The 22,687-nt window shown below is 39.6% G+C and overlaps 1 protein-coding gene across 1 annotated transcript in view; it reads right to left on the bottom strand.

The window, feature by feature from the left end:
- LOC124619863 (little elongation complex subunit 2-like) overlaps positions 1–5,261 on the bottom strand; it is a 218,188-nt gene extending 212,927 nt beyond the window's left edge. The window contains exon 1 of the mRNA XM_047146481.1: positions 5,167–5,261. Coding sequence (XP_047002437.1) covers positions 5,167–5,189 — 23 coding nt within the window. The 5' untranslated portion in view covers positions 5,190–5,261. The remainder of the gene's footprint in view (positions 1–5,166) is intronic.
- Between the last annotated feature and the right edge of the window lie 17,426 nt (positions 5,262–22,687).

Raw genomic sequence — 22,687 nt, 5'->3', positions numbered from 1 at the left:
TGGCATATGTGAAAAACAAGCTGCCTCACATACATTTTGTGAAATACTTCAGTGATGGGGCAGCTAGATAGTACAAAAACTGTAAAAATCTAAAAAATTTATGCATGCATTACCATGATTTCCAGATTCACGCAGAATGGAATTTTTTCGCAACAAGTCATGGTAAAAATGTATGTGAAGGTATTGGTGCTACCATTAAGCGCATGGCATCACGAGCTAGTCTGCAGCACCCTACAGAAAGTCACATTCTAACGCCTACTCAATTATTTACCTGGATACAGAAAAATATCCCTGGCATACAATCATTCCATGTTTTGAAAGATGAGGTGAAATCAGTCTAAGAGTTGCTAAAAAGCAGACTAGAACATGTTAAAACTGTTGCAGACACAAGGAGCCATCATCACTTCTCTCCAGTGGACTCTGACAATGTGCAGACGAGCAGACTGTCCGGTTATAACTATAGGTTCATGCACAACATGTGTCTTCACAGTGTGTCTGACTCAGGATTCAGAAGCAAAAGCAGCAACATACAACAAAGTTGCTATGTTATTGCTGTTTATGATGACAAATGGTACTTAGGATGTGTTGCAGAGTGCTGTGAAGCAGAAGGTGATGTATTTGTGAACTTCATGGCACCAGCAAGATCATTTCATTGGCCACGTTTGGCGGACAGATGTTGGATTCCTTTTGAACATATTCTTATGACAGTTCCAGTTCCTATCACAGTGTCAGGAAGACAGTACAATTTGCCACTCAATGTACAGAGTACAGTAGCTATAAGTGTGGGAGAACTTCCGTTCGAAGCACAATCGACTGGTTTTTAGCAGTTAAGGTGCAGTAAACATTAATGATAGGTTGTGTTAATCTGTCTATATGTTGTTGCTTAGTGATTAAACAGTTGAGGGAGAGGATAAGAAGAGGCAGAACAGTTTACGATATGTTTTTACAAAATTTTGTTGTGGAACAATGGCCACATCACCAAATACACGTCAACTTCCATTGCACACAAATGTCTTGCAACAACTTGCTGAAATTTAGGGATATATATCATTATGGTCTACTTATAGTGTGTGAAATTTGGCTTGGATACCACTTGTCCCTTTTGTGCTACCACACTTCGAAAATCCATGTTTTAAAGGTAATTTTTCAAATTTTTGTATTTTCGTGTGCATGTAACTCAGTTTATGTGACTGATATGGGGATGATGAGTTGAGTGTGTGTTAAGGCCACATTAAGCTTACCACAAAAAAATTTATACCCTTTTTGAGTGAATTATATATGGCATAGAAGGCACCTACAATATGAACCTTTTAACATATTACATTTTTTCAACCACATTTTGGAATTTTTTATTTTCCCTCAGAAATATGTTGTTGGTGTTTTGATTCATGGAGTGTGTTCTCTAAATGGATGTTACTGGGTTTGTAAAAATTTCACTGGACTTGTAGAATAGTTCCAAAGTTATTAAGACCTGAAATTGGGTCTGAAGATAGATTGCCAGATGCGGGTTGCAATTTCCGGGTCACACCACCTTCTTTCACAAGTCATAATTCTGGAACTAACTGGCAGGGGAAACAAATACTTTGTACACGAGTGTTCCACACATGGTAGAATTAGTGTACTGAATTTCAGTCAAATTCGAGACTATGAGCCGGAGCCCCTGATTGAACTGACATGGAATGACCCTTATTATAAATGACACAACGTGCTATTCAATTTGATACAGAATGACTTCTTGGTTTGTTCTTGTTTGAGTTCATAATTTTCTGAAAAGGGCTGTGTTAAAGAAATTGAATTTTGTAGAGTTTTTCTTTAAGCAATGCTTAACCAGTTTCTCATATTCTACATGTTTAAATAAATCATCAGAAGAAAATTAATCAGTTGGGAGATAAAGTTCAGTTTTATAGTTCCATTTCTCAGGCGCTTAAATACTGTACAACCCATAAACTATTCTACTTCTATGACCATTAACAGACCCACAATATTTTGGTTCTCTGTTAAGGCCATGGTAGAGACATTTATTCCCCCCCCCCCCCCCCCCCCCTCCCTGTATGGGAGTTACGGTAAGTGTACAAGTGCAGGTTGTGATGCATGAACGATTACATATGGAAGTTTGGGTCTGGAAATCGACCCCTCGCATGAAGCAGTAAATCCGAGTTCAAGTCCCACTCCGGCACAAATTTTCATTGTCATGATTTCATTATATAGCTGTCCATATTTGCAACTGCAAATATATTTCATGTAGACACATGTGTGTCCTGTTTTGAATGTCTCTAGAAATTTACTTGAAACATCACAATACACAGTTGTTCTATATTTTAACTAGACAAATTTTGTGTAAGCAGGACTATTTGAAATATTTCTGGTATTTTTATATCAAGATAGATCTAGCTCATGGCCTTGCCTGAGTATCTGGTATCAATTTAGCTATCCCTGCAAAATAGTACAATATGCAATACAAATCATGAAAATATAACGTATCTGCCTGAAAATCTACAAGGCACTGCAGCCAAATTCTGTCATTGAGAGGGGGGGGGGGGGGTATTATGCACTTGGGTCTGAAATGTTTGAGGCTTCCAGTTACCAAGGAAACTACGTATGCCTATGCATAAACTCACTGAAAATGTAAAATCTGTTAAGTTCAAAGGCTACACTGCAAACAATCAACCTGCAAAAAATTATATACAGCTGTCTTAAGAGAGAGGAAACTTTCTCACAAAAAGGTGCTGAATGTTAATGGAGCTCGAGTCTGTTACTGGGGAGAAAAATAAGAAACTGGTTCCAGGAAGTTTCTGAAACTCTGAATAATAAGGATATGTCATACGGCCCTAAAAGAGTTTTCAATATGGGTGAGGCCTCTTTTTTTGACTCCTGATGGGGAATGAATCGTACATTGTTTCTAGACAAATAATTACAATACTTTTTGTTAACTGTTTTTCTGTATGTCTCAATTGTTGCAACTTTTAATTACTCGTTAAATTCTAGAAACTTTAGCACACTGCCAAATCCACATGGTTTGAGACAAAGAAGAAATACTTTGCTCCCTTAATCAGATTCATAAAAGCAACAACAATGCTAAGTTATATCAAAATCTGAGACAATGGCTATCAAATCATTTTTAGTCATGGAATGACCCAAGTGTAATAATTGCAAACTTCAAGAAGATTCTAATAATTCCAATTCCAGGAAAAGCTGGTGCTGAGAGGTATGAATATTTCATAAGTTTAATAGTTTATGGTTGCAAAATGCTAACACAAATTATTTACAGGTGAATGGGAAAACTGGTAGATTTCAGAGAAATGTACAAACACGTAAGGCAGTACAGACTACCCATCCTCTTAGATGATAGGTTAAGGAAAGCCAAACCTATATTTATGACTTTTGTAGATTTATAGAAAGCTTTTGACAATGTTGACTGGAATACTCTAGTTGAAAATCTGAAGGAAGCAGGAATAAAATACAGGGAGTGTGTGGTTATATAGAACTTGTATAGAACCCAGAGAGCAGTTATATGGATCAAGGGGCATGAATGGAGATAAGTGGTTGAGAAGGGAGTGAGACAGGGTTGTAGCCTATTCCTTTCATACATTCAGTAAGCATTAAACAAAAGTTTAATTTGGAGGATGAATTTAGGTTCAAGTAGGCTAGAAGAAATTAAAAACAGTGACATTTGCCGACGACACTGTAATTCTGTCAGAGACCGTAACAGACTTGGAACAGCAGTTGAATGGAATGGACAGTGTTTTGAAAGAAGGATATAAAATTAGCATCAGCAAAAGCAAAACAAGGGTAACACGATGTAGTCTTATTAAATCAAACAATGCTAAGATAATTAGATCAGGAAATGAGACACTATAGTAGAAGATGAATTTTGCTATTTCAGCGACAAAATAAACGACAACTGAAGTAGAGAAGATATAAATCGTGGACTGGCAAAGGCAAGAAACATATTTCCAAAGAAGCAAAATTTGTTAACACAGAATATAGATTTAATTATCAGGAAGGCTTTTCTGAAATTATTTCTCTGGAATGTGGCCTTATATGGAAGTGAAATGTGGATGATACACCGTTTACAGAATAGAATAGAAGCTTTTGAAATATGGTGCTGCAGAAAAATGCTAAAGATTTGATGGGTAGATCATGTAACCATAGGATAATGTGAGTCATCAATGGACCACCAACTTAGTACTGGAGATAAGTTTCAGGTGTTAAAAATTATAGGGGGGGAGACCACGATATGAACTCCATAAGTACGTTGAAAAGGATGTAGGTCGTAGTAGTTACTCAGGGATACATGCACAGTATAGACAACCAAGAGCTGCATCACACAAGTCTTTCAACTAAAGATCACAATCCATTTTTATAGTTCAGTGTAAACTATAATATGGGATTCATGTCACAGCGGTAATATTATTGTAATCTTGACGCCATCTGTCCAAGCATGGTTGGTGAACGACACGATTGGCAACAATAGTAATTAACCTATACTCACACATTTCCTCAGTTCATTTTTTTACGATTATCATTATTACTACTATCGTAGCCGATTTTAACTAACTGAAAAAGCGTAATTACAACGCCTTGTTACATGCTTTTTTCCCATAAAGGTCTAAGTCTTAAACTTTGTAGAAATTGTTTATTATGCTTGTATGCCTGTTGTAACAGATCCGTTATTGATATAAAGAGGCGTGATCAACGTACGTAAAACAAATTAATTATTTCATAACAGCTTTCACATTGTGGATGAATAAAATGACGTGTACCAAATGCGTTATTCAGGCAAAGAAATGCTACAAACAGAGAGTGCACATTTCTGTAATCCTCTCTCGCAAAATGACGACATTCGTACTTAATAACGTATAAAAGAAACACAAACTCTTAATGCGTAGCTCAATGTCAAGTTTCCTCAAAATACTTCAAATACATTGGGGATACAGTGTTTTGTAAACAATGAAAAATGCACTTAAGGTAACAAATTCTGCTTGTCTAGCTATGCCATAAACATATCAAAAAATGTTGGCCATATTTTAAAACATAAAGTTACGATAAATTGAGACACACTCTTCCACAACACGTACAATATGTACGCCCGTATTACACAATGCAGAAACATCTTTCTGTACGTGACATTAGCCGAAAAAAAATCTAATATCACTTCAACCTTACCATATTTTCCTATACTCGTCCATAGCAGGTATCGGGATTTTTAAACAATCAACACATGGCGCTGTCACAACATTCAAACAATGACGCTACAAAGCTCTGAAACGAAAGCTACCCCACATCTATTAATGATAACCACAACAAAACTCTCATTTGAATATCATCTTTGATTAACAACCAGTATTTTAGTAGTACGAGTAAACCTTAAGGGAAGAAACTAATTTCTCCTCAAATAAAGATTTAAAGGGAGATTACGGCGAGAAAGGTCAGTATGACCTCTCCGGAAAACACAAAACTTTGGCATAAATTGCCAATGCAATCCATGACTTACCAGAAGAATATCTCCATAAGGAGACGCAACATTTAATAACATCTAGCAAAAGACAAGCTGCAATAACAAATACGTTATCAGATAAGCGATCGGAATCTTAGACATTTAACAACTTAGGTTACCGTACCTTAAGATCACCCCAGAAAAACAAGAAAGAAGATGTCGGTCATCCAATGGAGTTTGTGCTCGACAAAAGAAAATTCTTCACGGGAAACAGAAGATGTTTCCATTAGAACAAGACACTTCCAGTATCTCAGCTAGGAGATGAGGTAAGAGTCATAATAAGGGTTAGGCAGTTTATGAGAAACACAAATTTAACAGCTATGGAAAATCCTCAAGTTAACCCTGAGGGTAATCCTGCATAAAGAGCCACACAACATGTAACGACCCATACTAGTTTTACTCTTATTCAACAAAATGCCAGCAATATATCTCCAGAAAGTTTTGCACATTTTCAGAGACCTCAAAATTTTTACAAAACTACTGATAGTGGACCATTTGTGGCAGACCAGACAAAAAAAAAAAAAAAAAAAAAAAAAAAAATAGATCGTGTGCACTCAATACCCTTAGGAAAGTTTTTGTATCTCTCCCTTCCAGAAATCAAGAATGCAGTCATCAGCATCTCTTCTGTTGGCAAAAATGAAATAAAAATATAATTAAAATCTTCAGACAAAAGAATTTCTTTGTTTATAACAAAGTAGTAAAGAAAAAATATGGAGCCTACATTCTCTCCTTTCTGTTTCATAAACCAGAAGTAATCAGAAAAATCGACATGGCCCTGGTAAAAGCGGAGATTTTGGATGTTATGTAATTTGTTTAACCAGATTTACCAAAAAATATGGTTCAGATCAAATAGTGAAATTACAAACCTTACTGGAGACAACATCAGTACATGGAAGAAGATGCCCTGTCGATTTATATGAGGGTTGGAACTTTAATAGTGGCAACTACTTATTTACAGCTCGTACAAAATAGATACATGTTTCAAAGTTTTACTGACCTTCAACCAAGAGCTGCATCACACAAGTCTTTGAACTGAAGATCACAATCCAGCATTGTGTATATCCCGTTGCCAGCGATGTAGAAGTCACAGGATACTCTTAGCATTGCCAGTTGTGTTGACAGTTCGAGCGGCGCGGTCTATTACCTGACGAATTTGTAGCAGTTCTGAAGTGAATGCCGTGAAGCGTTTCCTTCAGTTTAGAAAACGAGTTGAACTTACGAGCGTTTAAGTCAGGGGAATGCAGTAAGCGGTACAGCACTTAGCAGCCTCATCAGTCAAACAAATCAGTAACAGCTTGCACTGTATGTGCTTCAGCATTGTCCTGCAAAATGATGGTCAGGTTCTGCAGAAAGTGTCATCATTTCTGTCTCTATGCTATTCATTTTTGGAACACAACCTACGACCAGTTTAAAGACAGAAGTGATGACACTTTCTGCAGGACCTGACTATCATTTTGCGGACAATGCTGTTCAGGATCGCTATTTGGTGTGGAACACGAAAGGCAGCAGCATGTTTGACCTGCTCAAGTTGATCTACCACTAATTCAGTAATCTCTCGAAAGAAATACACCCAAGGATTAGGTAATTTGGCAAATATTGTGTCTAACTTCACAGAAGATACAACAACACCACCCCTGGGCTGGCTCCTGGTTCCCCTTTGATATAGCAAGTCCCGCTCTTCAGACCTCCTGCCATCCAATTCTAGACATGTGAGCTTAAACTTCAATGCATTAACCAAAGACCCCAACTCGACAGTTAATTTCTTATGATGATCTTGCAAACCTAATACGCCCAAATCCTCTATCAGATTGGTTAAATGCACTAACTGTGCCCGCACCCTATCCAATCGACTGCCACTAAGTTGAGTGCCTTCCAACGCCCCCATTGTGTCCTCAAGGCCCCTAACAACCTTAAACAAATATTCCAAGGCTGCTTCTGTCTCACCCACCACCGCTGGCTTCACGTCAACCGGTAACACGCAAGCAGGCCACGAAGTCCGGAACACTGCCCTCAATAGGCTGGCGCCTTATCGCCAACTCATAAACAAGGTGGTCGTTCCTCAACAGGCCGATCCCTGGGCACTGCCTGACTGCCATTCAAATAAGGCACCTGAAACAATCAACAACGAATACAATATGGTGCAACACTAACAGAAATAAAATTCAAACTAACAGCAACTGGAATGGCAATATCACAAACGTAACCACGCCCTGCTACCAGTTGAAATCTGTTTTCGCAGGACAGAGCGGATCAGGTTGTGGAAAGGGACCCCAATCAGTTGCTGTTAGTAGCACAAACATACAAACTTTATTTTGCTAAAACACTTAATCACACATACCCTTAAAAGAATTCAGAAACAATATGGCTTTAGGCCAGAACACAAGTTATTAAAATTGCCTTAAGGAATACTCATGGCTGAAGGCCTTAGTTACAAAATAGAAGAACTGAGGGCTTAAGGCCTGAATAACAAGAATTTCAGCAAGAAAATTTTAAAAAGTTTTATACAAATAACGTTTCAACTTTTAATTTAAGACGGCTGAAGGCCTTATCTTAAAATATTTCACGTAGAAGTTCAGCTGAAGGCCACATACTGAACATTAAAACAAACTAAATTAATGCACGGCTGAAGGCCTCGCACAGTACTTGAGACTAAAAGAAAATCACAATCCAAAACAACAGAGCAGTGGTGCTCAGAAGTGTTCCAAGGGTCAGCCTGAGGAGGAAACTCTAACGTAAGTTTAGTTGAGGCAGGCAGCCAAATGTAATACTAAATAATCAGATGGCTACACGACCTAGGTATTGCTGAAGAACCAACCAACAACTTAACCAATTCCCTTCCACCTGACCAACAGCACAACAACCGAAAATATCAGCGAGGACAAAATACCAGCAGCTCTATGTCTTGTCAATTGGCATCTAAATACAGTCAAGGCACAATAACCACACAAAAAGTGAACAACACCAAGGCTGTTGAACTACACGCTGTGCCGGACAGCATCGACATGGCGAGGAAAACACACTGCTGGAAAACTATGCTAATGACCAGGGCAGGTAACCGGAATGTTAACGGCCACAAGGCAGAAGATACCGCTGGTGCACTTCAGAAATAAGTTACAATCAATTCAATAGTTAAACAGCATACAGGAAGACAGCTGCAACATTTTGCCGACTCCAGCACACCATACGTTGCTGCTTGCAGAAACGGCCCAGAAAGCAACAACTGGCAATGAATGAAAAGATGTCACAGAAGTTGAGGTTTCATAACAGGTTAACTGATTACTCAACTCCAGTATCCAGTTTTGGTGGGAGACGAACTTTGCAGCTCTCAAAGCTAGTGCTTCATAAATCCGACCACGCGAGCACGCTACCAGCGACCCCGGCCTGACCTCGCACTGTGGAGACTTCCTCGCTGCTCTGCCACAACCAACCGACTGCCTCACACACCACACATGGAAATATAGTGGTCTCACCAATGATGGTACAGCAGTACTAGTATCGATAAGCGGAGACTTCCTTGCTGCTCTGTCGCAACCAACCAACTGCCTCATACACCACACACAGAAATATAGCGGTCACACCAAAGATGGTACAGTAGTACTAGTATCAATAAGCGCTGCTGATACCTCTGATGGAGGCAAGTCAGCAACTCGTTATGGTAGTAACTCAGGGAGCAATAAGATGCCACTTGATTGTGAGAAAATGCCAAAGAAGAAACGGCATCAACGCGAGCCGCCACAGCTCAGTCAGTTTCTTCGCCTGAAGTTCTTGACGAAAGACAAATTGGTAAACCAGTTGTCACCAGCAGTATTTCTGATTGTACCTTGTACTGGTTTGACCATTCCAAGAACAATATTTTCAGCTGAATTACTGGCATTAAATGGTCCCACTGATTGCTTACTGATGTTCGGTTCTAAATTCTAAGTAAGCTGTTTTTACATCAACCAAAGCAAACGCTTTTAATCCATAATTTGTAGGTTTGTTAGGAATGTATTGCTTGAATGGGCAGTTTCCTCTGAATGCCAAAAGCTGTTCGTCAACAGTAAGATATACACCAAGTGAATAATAGTTCTGGCAATTGTTCATGAATAGTTCAAGTACCTCTCTGATAGCAGCCAACTTGTCCATCTGTATGCGAGGACCTCTATCATGGATAGTATCAAGCCTCAGACATCTGAACAGAAACCTGAATTGGTTTTCACTCATGCATAAATAACATGATTCAAGTCAGTTTCCCTTTGAATTATCCCACAATTTCGATATACTCTTCTTAGAACATCTCAAAGATCCACACAGGTATAACAAAGCAATGAAAGCTCTGATCTCTATTGCATCTGTTTCTTTAGCATCCCTTTCCCTAGTTTAGTTAACACCACCTGCATTGATGTGTATATTAATGAATGTTGTGATAATGCTTATTATGTTTTGGTCTAAGAACAAATTCAGAATTTCTATTTCTGTCTTTTTAAACAAGCTTGATTTTTTGGTCCAGGCAAATGCGTAATAATATTACAACATCTGCTTCTAACCTTGGTAGGATATTTATTTTTACTCCATTTAGTTATTGCATAAAAATTTTAAAAACATTATCAGCGACCTATTAAAATTAAAATTTAATGATTAGACAGTCTTGGTCGCAACTTTTTATTTTTGTTGGAGTGATCGGTTTTCATTCTATTTAAGAACCATCTTCAGACTCCAGAACGGTGGGTGGACTCCGCGGAATAAGCATCCAGCATCGAGGGTGGGCGCAACTTGCTCCACGGAGTCCACCCACCGTTCTGGAGATGGTTCTTAAATAGAATCGAAACTCCAGAATGAGATTTTCACTCTGCAGCGGAGTGTGCGCTGATATGAAACTTCATGGCGGATTAAAACTGTGTGCAGGACCGAGACACGAACTCGGGACCTTTGCCTTTCGCGGGCAAGTGCTCTACCACTGGGGCTACCCAAGCACGACTCACGCCCCGTCCTCACAGCTTTACTTCTGCCAGTACCTCGTCTCCTACCTTCCAAACTTTACAGAAGCTCTCCTGCGAACCTTGCAGAACTAGCACTCCTGAAAGAAAGGATATTGCGGAGACATGGCTTAGCCACAGCCTGGGGGATGTTTCCAGAATGAGATTTTCACTCTTCAGCGGAGTGTGCGCTGATATGAAACTTCCTGGCAGATTAAAACTGTGTGGTAGAGCACTTGCCCATGAAAGGCAAAGGTCCCGAGTTCGAGTCTCAGTCCGGCACACAGTTTTAATCTGCCAGGAAGTTTCAGAATCGAAACTGGTCACTCCAACAAAAATAAAAAGTTGCGATCAAGACTGTTTTAATCCTTAAATTTTAGTTATTCCATCTTCCCCCCCCCCCCCCCCCCCCCTCCCCAAAAAAATGCATCCTCTTGAGTTACTTCTTCATATGACATATATTCATCATTTTCTGACACTTATTATTCTGTTCCTGAATCATGAACACTTTCATGAACACAACCCTCAGTCTCTGAGTCAGCGTTATCACTGTGAGCATCTTCATCTCTCAGCTCATTGAACCATTCCAGCCATACATTAGGATTGTTGAGACTCGCCGATCTTTCAAAGTGCCAACCATGCAGCAGCAGCGCCACCTAAGCGGCCGTAGACTCGGACTCAGTTATGATTTGACTGTTAAAGTGTACACACGTCTTACTCTGTTTACTTGAGCTGTGACTTTCATGTGTTGCGTCTTCCTTGAAATATATTTGTTCAACTTGAAGTTATAACAATTGGCGACGAGGTAGTAGTTTTTCTCTTCCATCGTTGACCCACATGTTTCCATAGCTACTTTAGAGCAACTATTGCAAGGTCTCATAGGACAGCAAACGCTTCTCACAAATGCGATTCGTGATTTCGTCGCGGCATCAAATGCGGAGCGTCTCTCGTCGTTGTCTCTACCTCCTTTTCCTCCTTACGACGAGACGGCGGAAGACTGGTCTGATTACGAAAAACGCCTTCGACAGCACTTCTTGGCATTTCATGTCGCGGACGAACAAACATGTAAGTCTCTATTCCTTTCATGGATTTCACCTCAAATGAATCGGTTGTTGTCGCAATTGGCTCCTTTGAAAGATCCTGCGTCTTTGTCCTTTGCTGAAATGTGCTCACTTCTGTCCGTCTATTTTCAAAAGCAAACGCATGTGGTAGCCTCTCGTGTTGCCTTTTATCGTTGTCGAAAACAACCGAATCAATCCTATCGCGCTTGGGCTGCTGAACTTCACTGCCTCAGTAGAAAGCGTCAATTTGTTACTGAAGTTTACAAAGAATCCTACGCCGATCCCATGGTACGGGATACTATTATCCGATCGGCGCCCGACAAAGAAGTTACGCAACGTGCCCTTCAGTTGGCAAATCCGACTCTAGATGAAGTCCTATCCATCGCTCAGTCTTTTGAAATTTCTCGCGCCGCTGGAGCGCAAATAGAGGCATGGGGCGACGTCGCGGAAATACAACCTCTGTGCGATGTTGACGAAGCGTGTGGCGTGTCCCCGCCGGCCGACGTGGCCGCAGTACACTCCCAAGCGCAGCCTCTGCCTAACCGTAAACAAACCTCTAAGAAACTGCAGCAAAACCCACGGCAACTTTCTTCATGTCCGCAGTGTTTTACGAAACATTCACGAGAAGATTGTCCACAACGTTGGGCCGTGTGTCACAAATACAAAAAAAAAAAAAAGGGTCATGTGTCATCCGTTTGCAAATCCGACCGCATACATGATGTTCATGCACATGATGCTGATTCTGATTCTGTGTTGTCTGTCAATTGTACTTCTTCCCTTTCAGGGAAGTTATTCCTCACTGTCCAAATACTTGGTCGAGATGTTCGCATGCAGGTGGATACTGGTTCTGCTGCCACTATCATCAATTCTCAGACGTATCTTCAGTTGGGTTCTCCAATCCTGTCACCTGTCACTAGACCATTACGGACTTACAATAAACAGAAGATTTCTCTCTTGGGACAATTTGATGCTGAGGTATCTTACAAATCTGTCGTTCGCACTGTTCCCATATTTGTGGTAGACCATAGTAACGCGGAGAATCTTTTTGGTTTCGATGCCTTTCGCGTTTTTGGGTTCTCCATAGATGACTCTGTCACTATCGTCTTTGATGCTATTCCTTATGCTCAATTGGATTCCTTGTCGACGACATTTTCGTCCTTTTTTTCTCCTGGGTTAGGCCGTGCAAACGACTTTGAAGCTCATATCACGCTCAAACCCACTGCTCGGCCTAAATTTTTTCGGGCTAGGCCCATTCCTGTGGCCCTTCATGATCAGGTCAAACGGGAGCTGGATCGTCTCACTGCTTCAGGGGTCTTGCTTCCTGTCACTTCCAGTGAGTGGTCCTCTCCTGTCGTCGTTGCTAAGCCAAATGGTGATATTCCTCTCCGTGGCAATGTCAAAGCCACTGTAAATGCTCAATGCCTTATCGACACTTACCCTATGCCTCGATCTGAAGAACTGTTCACTAAACTTGCTGGAGGCCAGTATTTTTCTAAACTTGACCTGTCAGAAGCTTATCGTCAACTTCCCCTCGACGCTGCTTCCCGGAAGTTTCTGGTCCTTAACACGCCTTTCGGCCTCTATCAATACCAACGATTGCCATTCGGGGTTGCCAGCGCCCCTGCTCTCTTTCAGCGATTCTTGGAAAAATTGTTGCTCACCGTCCCTGGGTGTATAAATTACCAGGACGACATTGTTGTCACTGTCTCCACCACTGACGAACACCTTCAAAATCTCCGCACACTTTTTCATGTCTTACAGACTGCCGGTCTTAAGTGTAATCTTCAGAAATAAAATTTTTTTTCAGGGATCTATCACTTACTTGGGGTTTCAACTGTCTCGGGATGGTATTTGTCCACTTCAGCAAACTGTCGCTGCGATCGATGCTCTTCCTTGCCCTACATCTGTTAAGGAACTGCAGGCCTTCTTGGGGAAAATAGCATACTATCACAAGTTTTACTGTCTGCTGCTTCGGTTGCAGTCCTTGCGCACCGTTTTTCTGGCGGTTCTGAACGACCCATTGCTTATGCCTCCAAAATGCTCACAACTGCCCATCAAAAGTATTCTCAAACTGAAAAAGAAGCTTTGGCCATTATTTATGTTCTTCATAAGTTTGGTGTTTTTCTCTATGGATCCAAATTTCATCTTGTTATGGATCACAAACCACTTGTTTCCTTGTTTCATCCATCAGCGTCACTTCCCGGCAACGCTACACACCGCCTCCAGCGTTGGGCTCTTTACTTGTCGCATTTCAATTATGAGATTCATTTCCAGCCTATGGCTCAACATGCGAATGCTGATGCACTGTCTCGCGTTCCCAGGGTTCCTGATCTGGCATTCGATAGGGACGAACTTTTGTGTTTCCACGTGGATGTTGCTGAGCAGCGGGTTGTGGATGGGTTACCCATCACCGGGGACCGGCTGGCGGCTGCTACAGGTTCTGATCCTACCCTCTCCTGGGTTTTACGCTGTGTTCAGAAGGGTTAGCCAGATCGTCCGCCCGCTAAGACATCTGATCCGTTGCGGAACTACTACGCTTTGCATTACCGCCTCACGGCTAGGGATGGTGTTATCCTCCTTTCCACCGAAAATGCTTCGCCGCGTGTTGTGGTACCTGTGTCTTTGCGTGCTTCGGTCTTGCGCCTCCTTCAGCAAGGGCACTTGGGTGTCTCTCGCACAAAATATCTGGCGTGCCGTCATGTGTACTGGCCCAGCATCGACTCTGAAATCGCACACATGGTCACTGCCTGTGGCCCTTGTGCGTCACAGGCTGCCGCCCCGAACTCATCTTTGTCACCGTGGCCTTCACCTGAGAAGCTCTGGGGGCGTATTCATGCTGACTTTGCAGGACCTTTTTTAGGTACTTATTGGCTTCTCGTTATTGACGCCTACTCTAACTTTCCTTTCATTGTCCGTTGCACGTCGCCACCACCGTGGCAACCACCAATGCTCTAACTCGCATTTTCTCTTTGGAAGGCCTTCCCTCTACTCTTGTTACTGATAATGGTCCGATTTTGTGGATTTTTGTACCCATCATGGCGTCATGCATGTCACGGCCCCTCCGTTCCATCCACAGTCAAACGGTGAAGCTGAACGACTGGTCCGCACATTTAAGGCTCAGATGAGGAAACTCCTGACTTCTTCTGCTGCTGATGATGCACTTCTCCAATTTCTGGCTTCTTACCATTTCACCCCCATGTGCGACCACAGCCCGGCTGAGCTCTTATATGACGCTACTTCATCTTCTGCGGCCTTCCACCTCATGGCCGCGGGTGGCTTCGCTTGGCTGGCTTGTATGGGTATGGGGATATGGCAGTCGGCCAAAATGGAGTCCTGGCCGCATCTTACGACACAGTGGCCGACGCCTGTATGAAATCCAGACGGACACGAGTGTTGCAGTGCGTCATTCTGACCAGCTTCGGCCTCGTGTGCCGGCAACGCCTGTTCCCGATGCCGCTACACCACCTTCGGCTCTACCTGATGATCGGGATAACTGGAATCTCTCATTACTCACAACGCAGTCCTCTCACCATCATATCGGTGCCAGCACAAGAACTGACGCCACCAGGAGACATGCCCTTGCAGGAACCAGATGACCACCATCTGTCGGAGCAACTCTACTCGCCTCCTTCTCCTACAGACGCAGACACATCGCCCATGTCTCCTGTTATAACAACCGGACTTGCCGCAACGTGCAGATTGGTGCACGGGGCCCCAGCAGATTCGACCCCCACGTCTCTGGTCATCTCGGCCCATTATCATCGCGGACACTTCTGTCCGTACGGGAAGCCTCCTCCTCGAGACTTTACGGCCAGTCAAACAACACCTATGGACGTTAGCAATCTACAGGCCACCTCCTTCAAGACCTGTGGAAAAACTTCAAAGGGCGGAAAAGTGTTGTGACTCGCCGATCTTTCAAAGTGCCACCGCGCAGTTACGCACATCCTCTACATGCGGCGCTGTCTGCCAGCCATGCAGCAGCAGCACCCCTTAAGCGGCCAGCCAGCCAGCGGCCGCTAGATTTGGACCCAGTTATGATTTGACTGTTAAAGTGTACACACATCTTACTCTGTTTATTTGATCTGTGACTTTCATGTATTGCGTCTTCCTTGAAATATATTTGTTAAACTCGAAGTTATAACAAGGATCTCTACTAAACTCTGTCTGAGGTTTCTTTGCCTTTGATATTTCTTCCAAAATCTAAAAATAAAGAGAATACTAGGTAACATGGAAGGTAACTACAATCAGTTTCAATAAGCCTAAATTTTTGCACATCATAGATCGATTGAATCTAGGAAAGCAATAAAGTAATATAGACTTACTTTGTTTCAGATTGTGGCAGCAGTGCTCGCACGGATGACCAGTGTTCCCCAGGCTATAATAATGTTTCATAAACAATGTATCTTTTATAACTGAAAGCCAACGACTGGAGCTAACAGTTGGAGAGTTAACAGAAAGGTACTGAAAATGGCGCAAACTCAATCCAGCCCTGTCAGACAAAATTGAGCGTGAAAGTCATGTGGATAATGAGTGTTATCCATGCAAGCAATGGAGGCCTTAAAATGCTTTGTGGGACAGTGTCAAATGCCTTGGTTAAATCTACTAAAGTTGTATAGGTGTGTTCCCTATTTCCTAAACCATGTAATATTGATAATACAACTTCCTGAACTGCCTTTATTGTTGATATACCACTTTGGAATCCATACTGGGCCCTGTTTAGGAGGTTGTAAGACTCAAGAAAATCATTTAATTGGTATTTCATTAATGTTTCAATAATTTTGGGTGTTATAGGTACTATTGCAATGGGTCTGTAATTTTGGAGTAAATTTCTGTCTCCTTTTTTGAATATGGGCAAGACAATTGTCACTTTAAGGCAGTCTGGAAATGTTTTTTCTGTAAACATCCTATGGATTAGGTAAGACAGTGGACTGCACACAGTGTTTGTTATTTTCTTTATGATAAAATTATGTAAGCCACAGATGTCCTCAATGATTGACTACATTCAGTATATCCTTAGGATAAATAGTTCTCCATCCAAATTTCAGCAAGTTTACTGGCAACTCTTATTTCCCACAAAGTGGGAAGTCTATCTTCATTGTCCACTAAATTTCTTTCATCTGTTATAGCTAATTCCCCAGAATTTATGAAACTATTGTTTAGTTCATCTGCACTTAGAGGGACAGGTAAATTTTCTGCAATTAACCCTGTTTCTGCATTATTTGCCATGCTGCGTTACACTTGTTACTGGCCTGAGAAATATAGTTGTTAGCTTTTCCTTTGCAGAAATGATATCTTTTATGTAAAGCTTTTTTAATTTGGCATATGAATGTCTATATTCATTACTCAAGCAAGATTTATCATAGTAAATTCTTAACAGAATTCTTAAGTTATTTAAGTAAGGTGTATACCAGTCAGTTACGTTACTTTTCTGTTTTCTCCTTGCATTTAGTGTATTGTGTTTAGTAATGAGGGGGAATATTCATTAAAGACAGTGGTAATGGTATCTAAGAAATAATCAAAAGCATCACTTAAAGTCTTATTCTCGACAACAGTATGACACTAATCAATGATCAAGAATCTTTGCATGAGGTTTGTTACATTTGATGGGTTTATATGCCTTACTGTCTGGGGTTCTATTGGTTGAGAATGACTTTTTTTAACCCCATTAATTTCAGGAAAATTCCATCGTGGTCAGAGAGCATCGGCTTAACAATATTTAAGACTACATCATCTCTGCCAATGTTTGATATGACATTATCTGGACGTAACTGTATGACTTGAGGGTATCTAGTAGTAATTTATTTTTAGAATTTTGCACCATCACATCTACATTAACGTCACCAAATATTAAAATTTTATGATCCTTATATCTAAGTAAATACATTAAGAGATTATCTACATGTTGGACAATAACTTTGGCACCAGTTTTGGGGACACAGTACATAGATACTACCACAATCTTGCTTTCAGGGAAGTGAATGGCAGCAATTTCAATTTCTCTTTCATGCACTAAATCCTTAAGATCTATAATCATAACTGTATGTTTGAGATCACTTTTCATTAGTATTGACACTCCTCCATTTTCCATTACTGATCTAAAATAGCGAGTTAAAAATGTAAAACCAGCAGGACTATACATCTTGGATCCATGTTCTTTAAGCCAGTGCTCATTTAGGCACAGAATATCACAGTACAAATCTTCTAAAACTAGTTCCAGATCATGCAGTTTCTCACTTGCTTTATGTTTATATGAAAGAAGGGCAGACAATCACAGTCTTCTTTTGATTGTAGCACAGGTTTCTCATAATCTAACTTTGTAGTTAATGGTGGTGGTTAAAGGTTATTAGGCCTAGACCAAGACTTGTTTCAAGTCTCGGTCCCTGATGGAGACATTCAGTTTAAGAATGTGGATTATTTTCTGCAATTTTAACCTATCACTACAACTTTTTCAATAGTCTGGCATAAAGCTAATTTACCAGGGTAATTAAAGTGCTGTCCATGTTTTGTATAATAGCCTCTTTTATAAGTGCTTACATTTGTTACTGTCACATTATTAAAATGATCACAGATTTAGTTGTATCTAGTATTACTTTTGATACTTCTTTGCTTACTCGTGAAGCTTCAGTCAAGTCATGCCATGTGGTATATCCACTACGGTGCTATTTGTATGTGTGAATCTAGCTAATGTTCTCTTGAGGGCAGAGGTGAATAGTGAATAGTGTTTTATTTGTCTCATAACATACAATTTCTAATCATATGATTAGTGTACAGGAGACACGTCAAAAAATTGATAATACAACTTAGGCCTAATCGATACAAAGAATTTTAACATTAATATAAACTTTTATTTTTCTTTCCTCCTTTTTGTGAAGGACAGCTACATTTACACACAAGACTATATGTAAATTTATCCTGCTCAAATGTTCAGTTCATCCTTCATGAACTCCTCAATAGTGTAGTAGCAGCGTTTGACAAGTATATCATACAGCTTTGTTTTCAGTGTCTCTACCTTCATACTCAGAACATTCTTTCCTTTTAGCTTGTTATGGATTTTCATTGCCATATACTGAGGAGACTGCACATATAGGTTTAACCGATGAGTGGGAAGCATAAAATTGTCTTTGTTTCTTGTGTTATATGAGTGACTGAAACAGTTTTTCTCGAAAAACTCTAAATTGCTATGTAGAAAGATGATAATATCGTAGATGTATAAGGAGGGAACTGTTAATAACTGTTGTTTTTCAAATAGTGGGCAACATGATGCTCTTGGATGGGCAGTACACATGTTCCTTATTATTCTTTTCTGTAGCTTTAGTACGCACAATATATTGCTTGAATTTCCCCAATAAATAATACCGTACCTTACAACTGGTTGAAAGTAGCTGTGGTATGCAATTTTCCTTGTATTCATGTCTGTTGCACCAGCTAATATTTGTATAGCAAATGCAAAGCTACATAATTTGTTTAACAGGTAGTCAACATGTTTATTCCAATTTAAATTTTTATCTAGGTTTAACCCTAAAAACTTTACAGAATCTACTTCTTCTATATCCTGATTTTTATGAGTTATTTTAATTTCTTGGGGCTTTGACTGTTTTGTTCTGAACTGGACTATGTGGGTTTTGGGGATGTTCAATCTTAATCCATTCAGTTGGAACCATGTTTCTAGTTTGTTCATTGTGTTTATTATGTAGAGAGGGATGTTTTCTGGCTCCTGGTTTTCAATTAATACAGATGTGTCATCTGCAAATAAAATCGATGGAGCATTTATATTGTTCGGTAAATCATTAACATAAAACAAGAACAAAATAGGTCCTAGAATCGAGCCTTGAGGGACACCTTGGGCTACTGTTTTCCATTTTGAATAGTAATTTGCTGCATTTGATGAGACAATTACTCTTTGTTTAAGTATGAAGTAAGCCAATTTAGAACATTACCCTTGATCCCATACTTGTCAAGCTTATAGATAAGCAGTGCATGATTTACAGAGTCATAGGCTTTTGTGAGATCACAAAAGATTCCTGCAACTTTATTATGGTTGTCTAATGATGTGCTGATCTTGTCGATAAACTTGTTAGTTGCATCAGTAGTACTTTTGCCACGCTGGAAACCAAATTGGTTTTCCGTAATAATATCATATTTCTCGATAAAATTTCGAATCTGCATAGCAGCAGCATTTTCAAAGATTTTTGAAAGGACTGGAAGGAGGGAGATGGGATGATAATTCCCCATATCCTCTCTTGAGCCTTTTTTGAGCAACGGTTTTACTTCCGCATACTTCAGCACCTCTGGGAAGCTTCCTTGTTCAAAGGATTGGTTTATTATTTTAGATAGTGGGTATCCTATTATTTTACACACAGATTTAAGGACTTTTGCTGGTATTCCATCCCAACCTGCAGAATTTTTGTTTTTTAGTTTTAATATAATTTTTTCTACATCTATTGTTGAAACTGTTTTGAATTTTGTGAGGCATTCAGAATTATGATTTAGTCCAAAGGGACATACATTGTTCCCATAATCTGCAACATTAACATCTGGTTTCACTACATTAATGAAGAACTCATTGAAGCATTCTGAAATCTGAGCCAGATTTACAATGATCTCATCTTCAAGCTTAATTATACTAATTCCATGTCTAGAGGCTTTGATACCTAATTCGTGTTTTACAACTGACCACACTGCCTTTGATTTATTCTCGTGTTTTAAGATTAATTTATTATTTGTCATTTGCTTTGCTGCTTTGACAACTTTCTTAAATGTACTTTTGTATTGTTTAACATATTCAATAAATTCATTTTTTTATTATGTCTTAGTTCCTTATGTTGCTGCCTTTTCTTAGCACTGGAGATTTTTATACCTTTAGTGATCCATTTTAATTTTGTCATTTTATTAAAATAAGTTTTTTGTGGAAACATTTCATTGAAAACATTTAGAAAATCCCTTAGAAATGCTTCAAAATTTGCCGTGCATGAAATATTTTTATCAAAGTGCCATTCTGTCTCCTTGAGCTTATCATGGAATAGAGTCAAAGTTTCTTGGCTGAAGATCCTTTTTACATAAGCTTTTTTGCATGGGACTTCTCTACCTGCTCTGGGTATCTCAATGAATAATGCTAAATGATCAGAAATTCCTAGATCTAGACAAAATTTAAATCCATTTTCAAATATGTAATTCGTTAAAATATTGTCAATGCATGTGGCTGACTGAGCATTTTCTCTTGTAGATTCAGAAAAAATTAATTTGATGCCATATTTTTTATTAAGTCTGTAAATTTTGATACCTCACATGTTTCATTCAACACATTGATACTGAAATCAGCAGCAACCACAATTTTTTTCCTCTTTTCTTTACTGAGGGATTCTAACAAACTCTGAAATTTACGTAGAAAATGCTCAGTTGTCACCTTCCCTGGGATTCTATAAATTGATATTATGACAACATTTAAGTCCTTTAACTCAACACAGCAACTTTCAAAAATACACTCTTCATTAAAACAATTGAAATCACATCTTACATGGTAATCTAAATCAGAATGAATGAGTATGCATGAACCTCCTCGTGACTTATTTATACTACAAAAGCTGGTAGCTGTCTTGAAGTTTTCAATTTTATTTAAGATTTTTATGGTATCACTACTAAGCCAGTGTTCATTTAAACAAATTACTTTAACACTTAGAAATTCAGATAAAAAACTTGTAGCTCATCCAACTTAGAGCTTCTGTCACATGAGTATTCAGCACCGAAACCATTTATATTACAATGCATTATATAGTTACTACTAAGATCATCATTTTTATTTTTTAAAGACTTAATATTTAATAATGGGCCATTCTCACAAAAGGGTAGGTCTGGATTCTTCTGTAGTATCCCATCACCTTGCTCACTTGGCTTGTATATTTCTTTGTCACTTTGATGTTGTGTACTTACATCCATAGTTAGATTCTTGATGGCACTGGATCTGGATGGTGCTGAAGTTATTTCCCTGGTGCCAGCCATAAAAGATCACTGTTCCTCTCTGGAGCTTTCCTTGTTCTGGAAGACACACGCACAGCAGCTTGTTTGTCTTACAGTAGTTTTGGAGTTTGCAAAATTTGTGCTTCATTTCTTTTTGGCTTGAGTTTGTTTCCCAGCTTGAATGTTACTTTCTGGCCTATTGGTTTTAAACCATTTCGTGATTTGACACTGATTGATGGCTGTATTGTTCGCTGCATGAAAAGAACGCTTTGTTACTTGCGATTGATTTCTACTTGTCCTGGGTACTTTATTGCACCGCAAAATACGAGTAAAATTTTTTTCCATAAGTATCTCCTTGATTTATCCTAACATCATTTGATCCTCCAATTACAACAACAAAATCTTTAGAAGATATTTCAAGGAACTCAGTTTTACCCACAGCATTACTCAGAAAGGCTCCAGGTTTCATAAACCCCTCCACTTCAAACTTGGTTGTATCATTCAACACTGAACTTAATAAATTGGACATACCACGACCACGGCTGTCTGAAAGAATCCTTATTTTATGTTTGCTTACAGACGTAGACATGTGACTTTTTAATTTCAAAGAACTGGATTCTTCCTTTTGATTTGTTGTTTTCAGATTTAGTTAATGCTTCAACTCTATGTTTTAAATGGGGAAAGTTGCTTTCATAGTCTTTTATCTTCTTTGTGAATGTCTTCCTCGAAGCATGTTCCCAAGGCATAACATCGTTGCATGTCTGAACAGCTGTTTAACTGTTAGGAGTATATTTGTAATGTCTGATATTACAATCAGTAGCACTAACCTGTTCCTTTAGTTAAATGTTCTCTAACTGGAGAGCTTTAATATCCTCTTGTAACACTGAAATAACTTTCATAAGGTTATTTCGTCCAGGTCATCTCAATGTGAAGCAAGTCTACAAGCATTTTCATTCATCATGTTACTCGGACATTCCTGTTTAGCGTTTGTATCTGCACAACTACAACACTTCCACTCAGTTTTTTCATCTGGAAGATTATTTTCTGACACTTCAGCACAGTGAAAATGACAACATTTGTCACAAAAGTCAAACAGAATTAAGTTACGCACTACCTTGTTACACGTAACACACTTTATATCAACTGAAACAGGACTTTTTCATCGAACTGAAACACACTACCTCTCTACCTGGCACCCCACAAGAACAACATTCATACAC

This window comes from Schistocerca americana, chromosome 6 (genome assembly GCF_021461395.2).
Source record: "Schistocerca americana isolate TAMUIC-IGC-003095 chromosome 6, iqSchAmer2.1, whole genome shotgun sequence".
In the NCBI taxonomy this organism is placed as follows: domain Eukaryota; kingdom Metazoa; phylum Arthropoda; class Insecta; order Orthoptera; family Acrididae; genus Schistocerca; species Schistocerca americana.
The sequence above is the reverse complement of the archived record's forward strand: the minus strand, read 5'-3'. Positions and strand labels throughout refer to the sequence as shown.